A 12,644-nucleotide genomic window follows, 5' to 3' on the forward strand; every position below is an offset into this window, starting at 1 on the left:
TCCCTTCATGACCCCACACCTACCCACAAACACCTCACACCCACACCCCCCACACATTCACAAATCCCACCCAGCCATACAAAGTACCTGCATATACGTCCACAGAATGTTCAAATAGTGTTATATTTAGTTTGTAAAAAAACCCCAAAAAGTAATTTTGCATAATTATGAATTTTTATCTGCATAATTCCCTGGGGTGTATTGTTTGGAGTAGATTATGTGAACGAGATGATTTTGAAGTTTTTCTGAAGTTCTTTGGCATCGTTGTGAAGCCTTTGGAGTGCTGTGTACTATTCAGAGGATTGTAGATGTTCAGATCTTTAGAGATGATGGTGTGTTTCTTGCATAGGCTTAGAAAATGTACGTGGCTGGTAAGTTTTGGCTTCTTTCTTGATGTTGGGAAGTTTCCATTGCAAATAGCAAAATTTGGTATCTGTTTCTTGGGTGCTGGTTGCAGCCATGTTGGTCTAAGGACATGTAGTCAAGGTTCTCTCGATAAATGTGATATGATATCTTTTTATTAGACCAACTGAATAGTTGGAAAAATTGTTCTTTGCAAGCTTTCAGGCACAAAGACCCATCTTCAGGCATAGGGGGAGTCTAATTACTTGACTTCAGCAAGGCTTTTGGTACAATTTCCCACAATATTTTTGCAGGCAAGCTAAGGGAGTAAGGGCTGAATGAATGGACTGTAAGGTAGATAGAGAACTGAGTGGATCATTGGGTCTAACAGGTAATCCATGGCTTAATGTCTAGTTGGCAGCTGGTATCAAATGCTGGTTGCTGCTAGTACTAAGTGGTGTGCCTCGGGTCAGTCCTGGGGATGCTTTTGTTCAATGTCTTCATCAGCAACCCATAGCAAGTTTGCAGATGGCACCAAGCTGAGGGGAATTAGCAGATACGCTGGAGGGTAAAGCTAGGATTTGGAGGGACTGCAACAAATTGGAGGATTGGGCCAAAGGAATCTCATGAGCTTCAGCAAGGACAAGGGCGAAGTCCTGTACTTGGGACACAACAATCCCCTGTGGTGGCACAGTCTGGGGGCTCACTGGCTAGGCAGCAGCTCTGCAGAAAAGGACCTGGGGGTGACAGTAGATATAAGCTGAATATGAGCCAGCAGCGTGCCCTTACGGCCAAGAAGACTAATGACATCCTGGGATGCATAGGTAAGAGTGTTGCCAGGTCAAGGGAAGTGATTATTCCCCTTTATTCGGCATTGGTGAGGCCACATCTAGAGTCCTGTGTTCAGTTTTGGAGCCCCCCACTGCAGAAGGGCAGGGCAACAAAAATGGTGAGGGGCCTGGGGGACATGACTTGCAAGGAAAGACTGAGGGAACTGGGTTTATTTAGTCTGAAGAAGGGAAGACTGCGGGGGATTGAGGCCTTTGCCTCCCTGAAGGGTGGTCCAAAGAGGATGGAGCTGGACCATTCTCAGTGGTGACAGATGACAGAACAAGGAGCAATGGGTTCCAATTGTACCAAGGGAAGTTGAGGTTGGATATTAGGAAGAACTTTCTCACTAGGAAGGTAGTAAAATACTGCGACAGGTTACCCAGATAGGTAGTGGACTCTCCATCCTTGAGGTTTTTTTAACGCCTGGGTAGACAAAGCCTTGGCTGGGATGATATAGTTGGGTCTCATCCTGCTCTGAGCAGGGGTTGGACTAGATGTGACCTCCTGAGATCCCTTCCAGGCCTCATGGTCTAGGATTCTGTGTTAGGGGCCAGGACACACAGGCTAGTGACCAGGCCCGTAGCCCAGACCACTGGGTCCTATGCAGCTGCTGTCCCCTGGTGGCAACCAGGGAGCAAACCAGGAAAGCCAAGGCTGCAACTGAACTCCAACTAGCTTCAGGCATCAAGGACAACAAAAAGTCCTTTTTCAGATATGTGGGGAGCCAGAGGAAAAGCAAGGGCAACGTTGGACCCCTGCTAAACCAGATGGGACAACTGGCAACTGACGGCCAGGAAAAAGCCAACCTATTAAATAGGTACTTTGCGTCAGTCTTTCATCAGTCCCATGGGACGCCTATGCCTGCTATGGGACAGGGAGATCCGGGTGATGGGGATCCCCCACCCTCCATAAATGCTGACCTCATGAAGGAACACCTTGAGAAGCTGGATACCTTCAAGTCAGCCGGCCCTGACAACCTGCACCCCAGGGTACTCAAGGAGCTGGCGAGCGTCATAGCCCAGCCCCTGGCATGGATCTTTGAAAACTCCTGGCGCTCTGGTGTAGTGCCTGAAGACTGGAAGAAGGCCAATGTGGTGCCGATCTTCAAGAAAGGGAGGAGAGTGGATCCGGCTAACTACAGGCCCATTAGCCTGACTTCTATCCTGGGGAAGATCTTAGAAAAGTTTGTTAAGGAGGCCATCCTTGATGGACTGGCCCAGGCTAACACCCTAAGTGATAGCCAGCACGGGGTTGTTGCGGGTAGGTCTTGTTTGACCAATCTCATTTCCTTCTATGACCAGGTGACCTATCACCTGGACAAGGGAGAAGAGATTGATGTCATATATCTTGACTTCAAAAAAGCCTTTGATCTGGTATCCCATGATCACCTCTTGGCCAAACTGGCCAGTTGTGGCCTTGGCTCCACCACGATCCGCTGGCTGGGAAACTGGCTCTGTGGTCAGACCCAGAGGGTTGTAATTGATGGCAGTCACTCATCGTGGTGCCCTGTGACCAGTGGGGTCCCTCAAGGCTCTGTCCTGGGACCCATACTGTTCAACATCTTCATTAATGATGTGGACATTGGAGTCAGGAGTGGACTGGCCAAGTTCACCGATGACACCAAACTTTGGGGCAAAGCATCCACGCCAGAAGATAGGCGGGTGATCCAGGCTGACCTGGACAAGCTCAGCAAATGGGCGGACGAGAACCTGATAGTGTTTAACACTGAAAAATGCAAGGTTCTCCACCTTGGGAGGAAAAACCTGCTACGTTGGATAGCACTACAGAAGAAAGAGACTTGGGGGTCATCATTGACCACAAGATGAGCATGAGCCTGCAGTGCGATGCTGCAGCTAGTAAAGTGACCAAAATGCTGGCTTGCATCCATAGATGCTTCTGGAGCAAATCCCGGGACGTCATTCTCCCCTTGTACTCGGCCTTGGTGAGGCCGCAGCTGGAGTACTGCGTCCAGTTTTGGGCTCCACAATTCAAAAAGGATGTGGAGAAGCTTGAGAGAGTCCAGAGGAGAGCCACGCGCATGATCAGAGGTCAGGAAAGCAGACCTTACGATGACAGGCTGAGACATATGGCACTCTTTAGCCTGGAAAAGCGCAGGCTCAGGGGTGATCTGATGGCCACCTGTAAGTTTATCAGGGGTGACCACCAGGATCTGGGGGAACGTCTGTCCACCAGAGCGCCCCAAGGGATGACGAGGTCGAACAGTCACAAACTCCTGCAAGACCGTTTCAGACTGGACATAAGGAAGAATTTCTTTACTGTCCGAGCCCCCAGGGTCTGGAGCAGCCTGCCAGCGGAGGTGGTTCAAGCACCTACATTGAACACTTTCAAGAGTAAATTGGATGCTCATCTTGCTGGGATCCTGACCCCAGCTGACTTCCTGCCCTTTGGGCGGGGGCTGGACTCGATGATCTCCCGAGGTCCCTTCCAGCCCTGCTGTCCGTGAAATCTATGAAACTCAAGGGAGCAGCAGGTAATGTGGAGTAGGGTGAGGGCTGGCCAAGCTCCTGAACACCTAGGTTCAGTCCTGCTGTGTTTGGCCACTGATGCCTACCGGTGAGAATGAACCTTGAAACAAGCCCCAGGGCATTGCAGGGGGGTCGGTCTGTCTGTCTGTCTCTTTTTTTTTACTGGTACATTTTTTTTATCATGGACTAGTTTTCCACAGCCTGGGGGCTATGAGCGAACCCAGGAGTCGAAGCTCCTTTTACCACCCCCTCTGCATTCAGAACATCCCTAAAGAAACAAGCACAGCTGGAAGGAAGTGGGGGCTCTGGGTGGTGTATCTGGGCTGAGCGGATATGAGATGTGCTTTCAAACTATTGTTTGGTGTTGGAGGATGGCATTCCTGTGATGGAGGATGGCATTTTTCAGCACAGCAATTGGAGCATCGTTCTCCTGGCGGAGGCGCTTGTTCTTGGCCTCCAGGCCTTGCACATACTCTGTCTTCCAGTGCAATCAGCAAGCTGCCTCCTGGTTCTTCATCATGCGCTGCTCCTGCTTCAGCACCTTCATCTGTGGGCAATGGAGGAGTGAGGGGCACGAGCAGGGTTGTGGGGGGACAGAAGAAGAGGGCTGTGGCTCAGAAGTGAAGGGCACCAGTTGTGGGGGGGGGGGGGCAGGTAATGGAGCTACCTCCATCTACTGGGTGCAGGCCCCTACCTGCCTGTGGGCTGGGACAGTGGTCTTGCGCTTGAATTTAAGGGGCCCTGGTTCCTTTACTGGGGCAGGTGCAAGACCCAGGGGCCCAAGAGCCTTATGGGCACTGTGGTGGGCCAGTAGGGGGTGCCTCTGCTGAACCACCCACCTCACTGCACCCAACCAGCTACCAAGCTCCAAGTGTCTCCCCTGGGGTGCCTCAAGTCTGGCCGACCCCCTTCCTGAACCACAACTGCAAGTCTGGGGTAATTCCTGCCACCACCCGGACTCAGGCTTTATCTAGGCCCTGTAGACCTTGGAATCATGGAGTGTTTTATTAGCCTGAAGCATAGAAAGTGGCCTCCCTTAATCGAGTGAAGGGAGCAAAAAGGTTTATGCAATCCCGCCCCCAGCAACTACCACCGAGCTTGTTAGAGGGAGCACTTTATTAGTTAAAGAGGGTAGGCTTGGGGAAGGGTATGGGTTAGAGAAGTGTCAAAGAATAACCCGAAGCAAACAGTATGGCTTGATAGCCGTTTGTTACGCTTCTACATGACAGTAAGCTATATCCCTAGATCAGTATCAGGAGGTGCTACTTCCCAGTCGGGGCGGCTAGGATCTGGAACCAACTTCCAAGGGGGTGCTGGCTCCTACCCTGGGGGGGAGGGGGGTGGTCTTCAAAAGGAGGCTAGATAAGACACTTTGCTGGGGTCATTTGACCCCAGTACTCTTTCCTGCCATGGCAGGGGGTCGGACTCGATCTGCTCAGGTCCCTTCCCACCCTACCAGCTATGAAAAAAATAAACCAAAAAAACCCCAAACCTGTGGGGAAAAAATTCAGGTAAGTTGCTCACAAGTAGCACCCAGAGGCTGGTTGAGCTTCCTCTGGAGGCAGGACCTCTGCGTGTGGGTGAGTTGCAGGATGTCGCCTCCCTCCCCCAAGCATGGGGGACCCTTCAATAACCTCCCCTTCATGCCCCAGTCAAAGGCAAGTGGGGGTGGATGCCGACCAACCAATTTAAAAAGCATCACGGTCCCCTAAGGGTGTGACATGGCTCAAGCCTCTGCCCCCATGCCATGAGGTCAGTACTTAAAACTGTTTCATAGAAACTAGGTTCACTCCCTCGCCACCTGCTTGAGGTCACAGTAGCAGTAACCTGGGCTCACCAGTTGACAGGCAGGAGAGAAGGCCAGGACAAAGGAAAGGAAAAACCTTCTAAAAGCTGGAGGCTGGAAGAGGAGCCTTCCACAGGTGCCACCAGGAGAAGGGGGCATCATCAGTGCCCCTCACAGCTGCCCCATGGGAACAGCACCCTCCAGCCCCAACCCTATGGCTCCTCCCAACCCCCCCTCCGCCCCAGGAGCAACATGGTTTGTCACAAACAGCCTCTGCCCCCAGCCCCTGCCATGGGACAGCCCCTGGCTCATCCAACGCCTGCCCGGCTGGGCCCAGGGACCTCCACTGGGTCTTCCCTACACTAACACTTAACCCAAGGCTGAATCTAGTTTATTCCCAGTTGCTTGCTCCCAGCTCCTTTTCCAAAACTAATCTATACCCAATAAAAGTGTTAGTCATGACTTGCAGTCTAAAGAGAATTCCCATTAGCTATGCATATTTGCTAATTAATAGAGGCAATATCCTGCATCAAGTACAAAGCCCTAAATGAATTTCAGATTGGGATGAGACTATGGGGCAAAATACATGCTGGTGGCACTAGGGGGGACTGTCCCAAAGACCCCCTGAGTGTAGGCCTGCCTGACCCAAAACACTTTTGTGCCAGGCTGCCAGACTCTCCTGTCCACTCTACTCTATGATGGCTTGAATAGGGCTCTGGCTTTGGGGCTGGGATTACAGCTGGAAATCCTTCTTGGGTCACCCATACCATGGTGCTCTGGCACAGGAGACTCTCCTGGACACCTGACTAATCTTGCCAGGCCTAAATCAGGGTTTGGCTGTACCAGGGTGAGTGACAACTGACAGCATTTCCCCCCCGCCAGGGGCACAGAGGTACATAGTGGACTGCCCCAGGAAGGATTTCCAGTGGTAATCCCAGCCCCGCCCCCTCCCACAAAAGGTCCTTATTGTAGCCCCTATACTTAGTGCAGCAGGCATGAAGGTCTGTTAGTTGGCAGCCTGGCACAGGCAGACAGGACTGTCGTCAGGAGTCTCTGGGACAGGCCCCCGGTTGGCACGGATGGGAAATCTGGGGTGGCCTAAGAAGTATTTTGCTCCGTAATCCCATTCTAATCTGACCTTCATTTAGGGCTCTGTACTTCATGCAGGGTATTTTACATATTAGTAAATATGCCTAGCTAATGAAATTTGCTTTTTAGGATGTGTAATTCATGAATAACGAACTTTTACTGGGAATAAATTACCTTTCAATAATGGAACTGGGAATAAGAAACCAATTTACTAGGGGCTTCAGCATGGGTTCTTGGAGCTTTGATCTCTTTTATTACTTACAAGATAATTACAAGATATTACCCCTTGCCTCCCACCCCACAAAATTAGGATCCAGTGCCCAAGCTGGAAAGCCTTTTTTCGTCACTGAAATAGAAGCATGGAGACACTGCGCCGGCTGCTGAGGTAGATTGGCCTCTGTGGCTACTTTCCTGCTTGGTTATCATATGTTTTGGCATATAACGCAGACCTAATTCCCCATAAAAGCACCTGAAAAGTTAGGGTGCAGGAAAAAAGAAAAAGCCATTTTCTTTGCCAGAACAGAAGCATGGAGACACATGGAAGGCTACCAAGATAGCAGGGCTCTGCAGAATTGCCATATTTTTTCCCCTACGATGTACATTTCCCCCACAAAGCAGCCCCACTCCATCAGGATCCACAGCTCAAGCAGGAAGCCTACTTTCTTCACTAGAATAGAAACACTGAAACACAATGCCAGTGGGCAAAGGAGCCTGCCTGGCCACTGCGGCCACCTTCTTCCTCATGTACCGTACTTTCTGGTGTAGAACATGCACCTTATTCCCCCTAGAAACATCCCAAATTTGGGCTGGGGTTTGAAGTGAGGAACCCGGTTTCCTTGGTGGATGCGTAGTGGGAGCACTAGCTTGGCCGGCAGCGGTTACAGCAGCACCCTCAGGACCTGGGGAGGGAACCCAGGCATCTAGGCTCCCAGTCCCACCCCTCCTCCAGCCCTAACCAGCCCCCCTCTCCCCTCCCGGCACAGAGAGGACCCAGGTGTCTGGGCAGGAGGCCATCTGGGCCCATGGCTTTATTGAACGGGACTCAGTCCTCAGATCGGGGAGGAGCAGACAAGGGGCGGAGCTCCGTGGGAGGAGGTGGAGCCTAGGGGTCCTCCACAAAGGCGCGTTGGGCATTGGGGAACCGCTGGGGGCTGAAGCTTGGGTCGTCCTGGAGCCGCTTCTGCAGATCAGACTTGAGCTAAGGAAAGATGGATGGCTGGGCAGAGAACTCGGGTGTCTGGACTCTCAGGCCCCCCCTCCCACTCCGTCCTTCCTGAAGAACCCAGGCATCTGAATTCCCAGCATCTCCTGTTCTCACGCCCCACACGACCCAGGTCTCCAGCCTCCCAGCCCCCACACCCCAAACACCCTCCTTCCAGGGAACCCAGGGGTCCAGGCTCCATCAGCACGTTCCTCACCAAAACTCCAGGCGTCCAGGCTCAGGAAACCCAAGTGTCGCCCCCGCTCCAACCCTGAAGTCCCTACTCCCCACCCACAGCACCCAACATCCAGGCTCCCAGCTCGCTCCTGCTCTCACCTCGCAACCCACACTCCCTGCCCATAGATCCCAGGCGTCCTGGCTCCCAGCCTGTCCCCCCACAGGGAACCCAGACACCTGGACTTACCTGGCGACGATAGGCCTCCTGCAGCGGGGGCTGGGCCAGGTCACGGCGTAACTCTTCAGGGCTTGAGGCCTGGACACCGGTGGCACGGGCGGCGCGGGACACAGCCTCGGCCAGCAGCAGCTGCGGCCCATCACCCTGCATGGTCTGACACACAACACACGCTGACATTCATGGGCGCAAGGGCCGCACTGCCGCCACCATGCCCCTCACAACGCAACTGTATGCATGGGGAAACGTGCATGAAAACAGACATGCGGACACAGACACATGAAGAAAGAGACATGGGGGGACAGATGCACACAAGGATAGGGACACAGACTTGAACACAGGGACGCAGACAGAAAAACAGACACATGGGGACAGACATGGACACGGAGAGACAGGGATACGGAGGCACACGCATGAAAACACACAAGGACAAGCAGACATGTGGAGACACAAGGACATAGGGAGACAGACATAAGGACAGAGGAATGGACACAGAAATGCAGACACTTGGAGGCTATACCAGACATTGCTGAGGGGGGTGTATGAGGTCTGGGAGGACAGGAGGGATATTGGTGTCACTAAGGTCAGCTATGGGGGGGCTGGGGGCTCTCACCTTGCGGCGCTTGGCGGGCATGCCGGTAAGGTACGCGTCGCTGAGTGGTGGCTGCTGCTTCCCCTTGCGCTGGGCCTGAATGTCTTGTCGGATGATGGGCACCCACTCCTGGGGGCAGATGGAGGGTGGGGGGGTCAGAGGCTGGTGGGTGCCCCTCCCCCCCCCTGCAGCTTGGTGGGGTTCCATGGGGCGAGCAGGGTGGCGGTTACTCACCGGGGGCACAGCAGCAGCCCAGGCCTCGGGCTCAGAGGCTGGGGGGGCCTGGCCGGGGCCGGGGGGGTCAGGGGGAGGCTCAGGACGCGGGGCCAGCGCCTCTTCTGCTGTCGTGGCTGGGGCTGGGGACCCCGCACTGTCCCGCTGCAACCAGGAGGGGGAAGGGGGGCGGGGGAGGGCAGGTGAGACATTGTCAGGGCCCCCCAGGCCTCCTCTATCTCATAATACCTTCCCTGGTCCCTCTGCTATCCCCCCAGTGCCTCTCCTCAGCCCCCACAGCCCTCCCCTATCCCAGAAGGTCTCACTTGTGTTGCCCAACATCCCACAAGGCCCCCCAGTCCCTCCACCACTATCCCAGTGCCCTTCTCCAGCCCCTTCCAATCCCTCTGCTATTCCAGTGCCCCTTGCATGCTCTCTGCTATCCCACAATGCCACCCCAGGAGCCCCCAGCCCTCCACTGCTCCATGATGCCCCTATTCCCTGCCCTCTGCTATCCCATGCTATCCTCCCTGGTCCTTCCCACAATGCCCCTCCCCAGCCCCCTCCCATCCCTCTATCACTCCCCCAGTCTGCCCCTCCACTAATCCACAATGCCCTTCTCCCAGGCCCTCTGCTATCCCACAATGCTCCTACCCTCCCCTGATCTCTCCACTATCCCACAATGCCCCTCTCCTGAGCCCCACCCACCAGCCCTCTGCTATTCCACAATGCTCACTACCTGGGTGGCCTCAGGTGGCTGCTCAGCCTCCAGCTCCATGGGCTCCTCGGGTGCCGGCTGCACACAGGGAAGGGGGGGAGAGTTAGTGGGGGTCCCCCTGTCCCCTGGGACCTCCCTCACCCCACCCCCTAGGCCCCTCCACACGTCCCAGGCCCCTGACCCCTCAGCTGCCCCACCTGGCCTCAACCCCATTACTCAGCTCAGCACCCCAGCTGCTGCCCCCCTGTGCCCCCAGCCCCGCTTAGTCCACTCTGCCCCGACTCCACATCCCCCGCCTCTCTATATCCCCCCAAACCCTCCTCCATGCCCCCAGTCTGATATGTCCATCTAGCAACTTCTGCTCCCAACCACCCCCCACATACCTCCTTGCCCCAATACACCCCACAGACCCTCTACATCCCCAGCCCCAATATAACCACCCCCCTCCAGGGGACCCCCTTGTCCCCCGGCCCTGGTGAGAGGCAGGTGGCCTTACCTGGCGGGGGTCGCCGTGGCGGCGGACGTAGGGCAGCACCTGCTCGGAGGTGACGGGCATGTGGTCCAGGATGACCTGCAGCCGCATGCCCATCATGGTCGTCAGCCAGCTCACCAGTGAGGGTGTCACGTCTGCTGATAGCCGCCGCTGCAGGCACACGGGTGGGGGGAAAGGGGGAGTATCAGGCGAGGGGAAGGGAGCACGGCACCCCCGCCCTGTTTGCCAAGGACCCAGGCATCCGAGATGCACACACGTGGCACAAGCACACACAGTCCCCAAGGTGGCCACCAGGGAAAGACACCGCCCCCTCCCTCCCCACATCCTTGATTGTTCCATCAGGGCCCAAGGGGGTGGGGGGAAGGAGGTAATGTAATGCAGACTGTCCCTGGCAGACTGTTCCATTCAGGTGGGGGGAAGGTCCCTCACAGGACTGACCCCATTGCACTAGGGGGGGAATACTCTCATGGCAGACCATTTCATTCCCCTCAGGCAGGAAACACCCATACAAAACCATTCCATTGCTCTAAGGGGGTGGGTTGGAAAACCTCACTGGCCTGTGCCATTGCACCCTGGGGGCTGGGTATGCCCATGCCAGACATTTCTATTGCCCTCAAGCATGGAGGGAAGCACCCCCTGGCCTGTCCCACTGCTCTCAGATTGGGGGGGGGGGGGGTGTTACTCACAATGCGGTCATTGATGACAGCGGTGAGGGCAGCCTGCTCCCCCCGCAGGCAGTACAGGTTCAGCGCCAGGCACTCGAATAGCCCCTGGTTGCACAGCTCCAGCAGCCGGGACCCGAAGGAGCTATCTGCAAGGGGGGACGGGGTCAGAGCCGGGGGTGGAGGGAAATCAGGCATTGGGGGAGGGGCTGTGGGGGTATCTCTTCTCTGTGCAGTGCAATAGGGCCAAGAGAAACCAGAGGGCTGTGGGTTGGGAGTTTCATAGTTGGCAGGGTCCAAAGGGACCTAAAGCAAGTCATCAAGTCTGAACCCCTGCCATGGGCAGGAAAGGATGTTGGGGTCAAATGAACCCAACTAGGTGATTGTCTAGCCTCCTTTTGAAGACCCCCAGGGCAGGGGCAAGCACCACTTCCCTTGGAAGTTGGTTCCAGCTCCTAACCACCCTGACTGTGAAGTAGCGCCTCCTGATGTCTAGCCTGAACCTACTCTCAGTCAACTTATTCCTTGTAACTCCTGGTAGTGCTCGGGGGAACAGGGACTCTCCCATTGCCTGCTGGTCCCCCTTGGCCAGTTTGTAGGTAGCCACCAGATCCCCTCTCAGTCTTCTCTTGTGGAGGCTGAACAGGTTCAGGTCCCGTCGCCTCTCCTCGTAGGGCCTGCCCTGCTGCCCCCTGACCATGCAAGTGGCCCTCCTCTGGACCCTCTCCATGCTGTCCACATCCCTCCTGAAGTGCGGCGCCCAGAACTGGACGCAGTACTCCAGCTGTGGCTTGACCAGTGCCACATAGAGAGGGAGGATCAGCTCCTTGAACCTGCTCGAGATGCATCTGTGGATGCATGACAAAGTGTGGTTGGCCTTCCTGACTGCATCCCCACATCGACAGCTCATGTCCATCTCGAAATCAATAGTGACTCCAAGATCCTTTTCTGCCTCTGCACTGAGGAGAAGGGAGTTCCCCAACCTGTAGGTATGCTGCTGGTTCTTCCTCCCCAGGTGCAGCACCCTGAACTTGTCCGTACTGAAACTCATCCTATTCTCACCTGCCCACTCCTGTAATCTGTCCAGATCTAGTTGTAGCCTGTCCCTCTCTTCTAGCCTACCCACTTCTCCCCACATCTGTGTCTTCTGTGAATTTGAACAGGGTGCTTTTCACCCCCTCGTCCAAGTCGCCAATGAAGAAGTTGAACAGTGCGGGCCCGAAGACCAGGCCCTGCGGGACCCCACTGCCCACATTGCTCCAGATTGAAAATGACCCATCCACCACCACTCTCTGGGTGTGGCCCTCCAGCCAATTTGTGACCCTTCTGACTGTGTAGGCATCGACACCACAGTCACCTAATTTTTTAATGAGGATGGGGTGAAAGACAGTGTTGAAGGCCTTCCTAAAGTCCAGAAAGACTATGTCCACCGCAACACCTACATCCAAGGCTTTTGTGACCTGGTCATAGAAGGCAAACAGGTGGGTCCGACAGGACCTGCCTCAAATGAACCCATGTTGATTGTCTCTAAGCATAATCTACCCTGCTGGTCCCTTGCAGATTTGCTCCTGGATAATTTTCTCAAAGAGCTTCCCCAGGGCCAAGGTAAGACTAACAGGCCTATAGTTTCCTGGGTCCTCTTTCCTCCCTTTTTGGAAAATGGGGACCACATTGGCCCTTTTCCAGTCCTCTGGCACCTCACCAGAGCACCACAAGAGTTCGTAAAGCTCTGCCAAGGGTCCCACAATGACCTCTGCCAATTCCCTTAGCACTCTGCTGTGGAGATCGTTGGGGCCTGCTGACCACCTGAGTGAGGGGC

The 12,644-nt window shown here is 54.8% G+C and overlaps 1 protein-coding gene across 7 annotated transcripts in view; it reads right to left on the reverse strand.

Moving 5' to 3' along the window:
- Positions 1 to 7,531: 7,531 nt before the first annotated feature.
- BAG6 (BAG cochaperone 6) overlaps positions 7,532 to 12,644 on the reverse strand; it is a 29,088-nt gene continuing 23,975 nt past the window's right edge. For 6 of the 7 annotated variants that reach the window (XM_090029681.1, XM_090029683.1, XM_090029682.1 and 3 more), the window contains 7 exons: positions 10,850 to 10,974; positions 10,167 to 10,313; positions 9,692 to 9,748; positions 8,974 to 9,117; positions 8,761 to 8,868; positions 8,160 to 8,303; positions 7,532 to 7,732 (listed from right to left, as the gene is read on the reverse strand). In XM_090029681.1, coding sequence (XP_089885807.1) covers positions 7,637 to 7,732; positions 8,160 to 8,303; positions 8,761 to 8,868; positions 8,974 to 9,117; positions 9,692 to 9,748; positions 10,167 to 10,313; positions 10,850 to 10,974 — 821 coding nt within the window. In that variant the 3' untranslated portion in view covers positions 7,532 to 7,636. Of the gene's footprint in view, positions 7,751 to 8,159; positions 8,304 to 8,760; positions 8,869 to 8,973; positions 9,118 to 9,691; positions 9,749 to 10,166; positions 10,314 to 10,849; positions 10,975 to 12,644 lie in introns of all 7 variants that reach the window. The other variant, XM_090029685.1, reaches the window with a different exon arrangement.

This window comes from Crocodylus siamensis, chromosome 15, assembly GCF_052110815.1.
Source record: "Crocodylus siamensis isolate JL-2025a chromosome 15, ASM5211081v1, whole genome shotgun sequence".
Lineage (NCBI taxonomy): Eukaryota > Metazoa > Chordata > Crocodylia > Crocodylidae > Crocodylus > Crocodylus siamensis.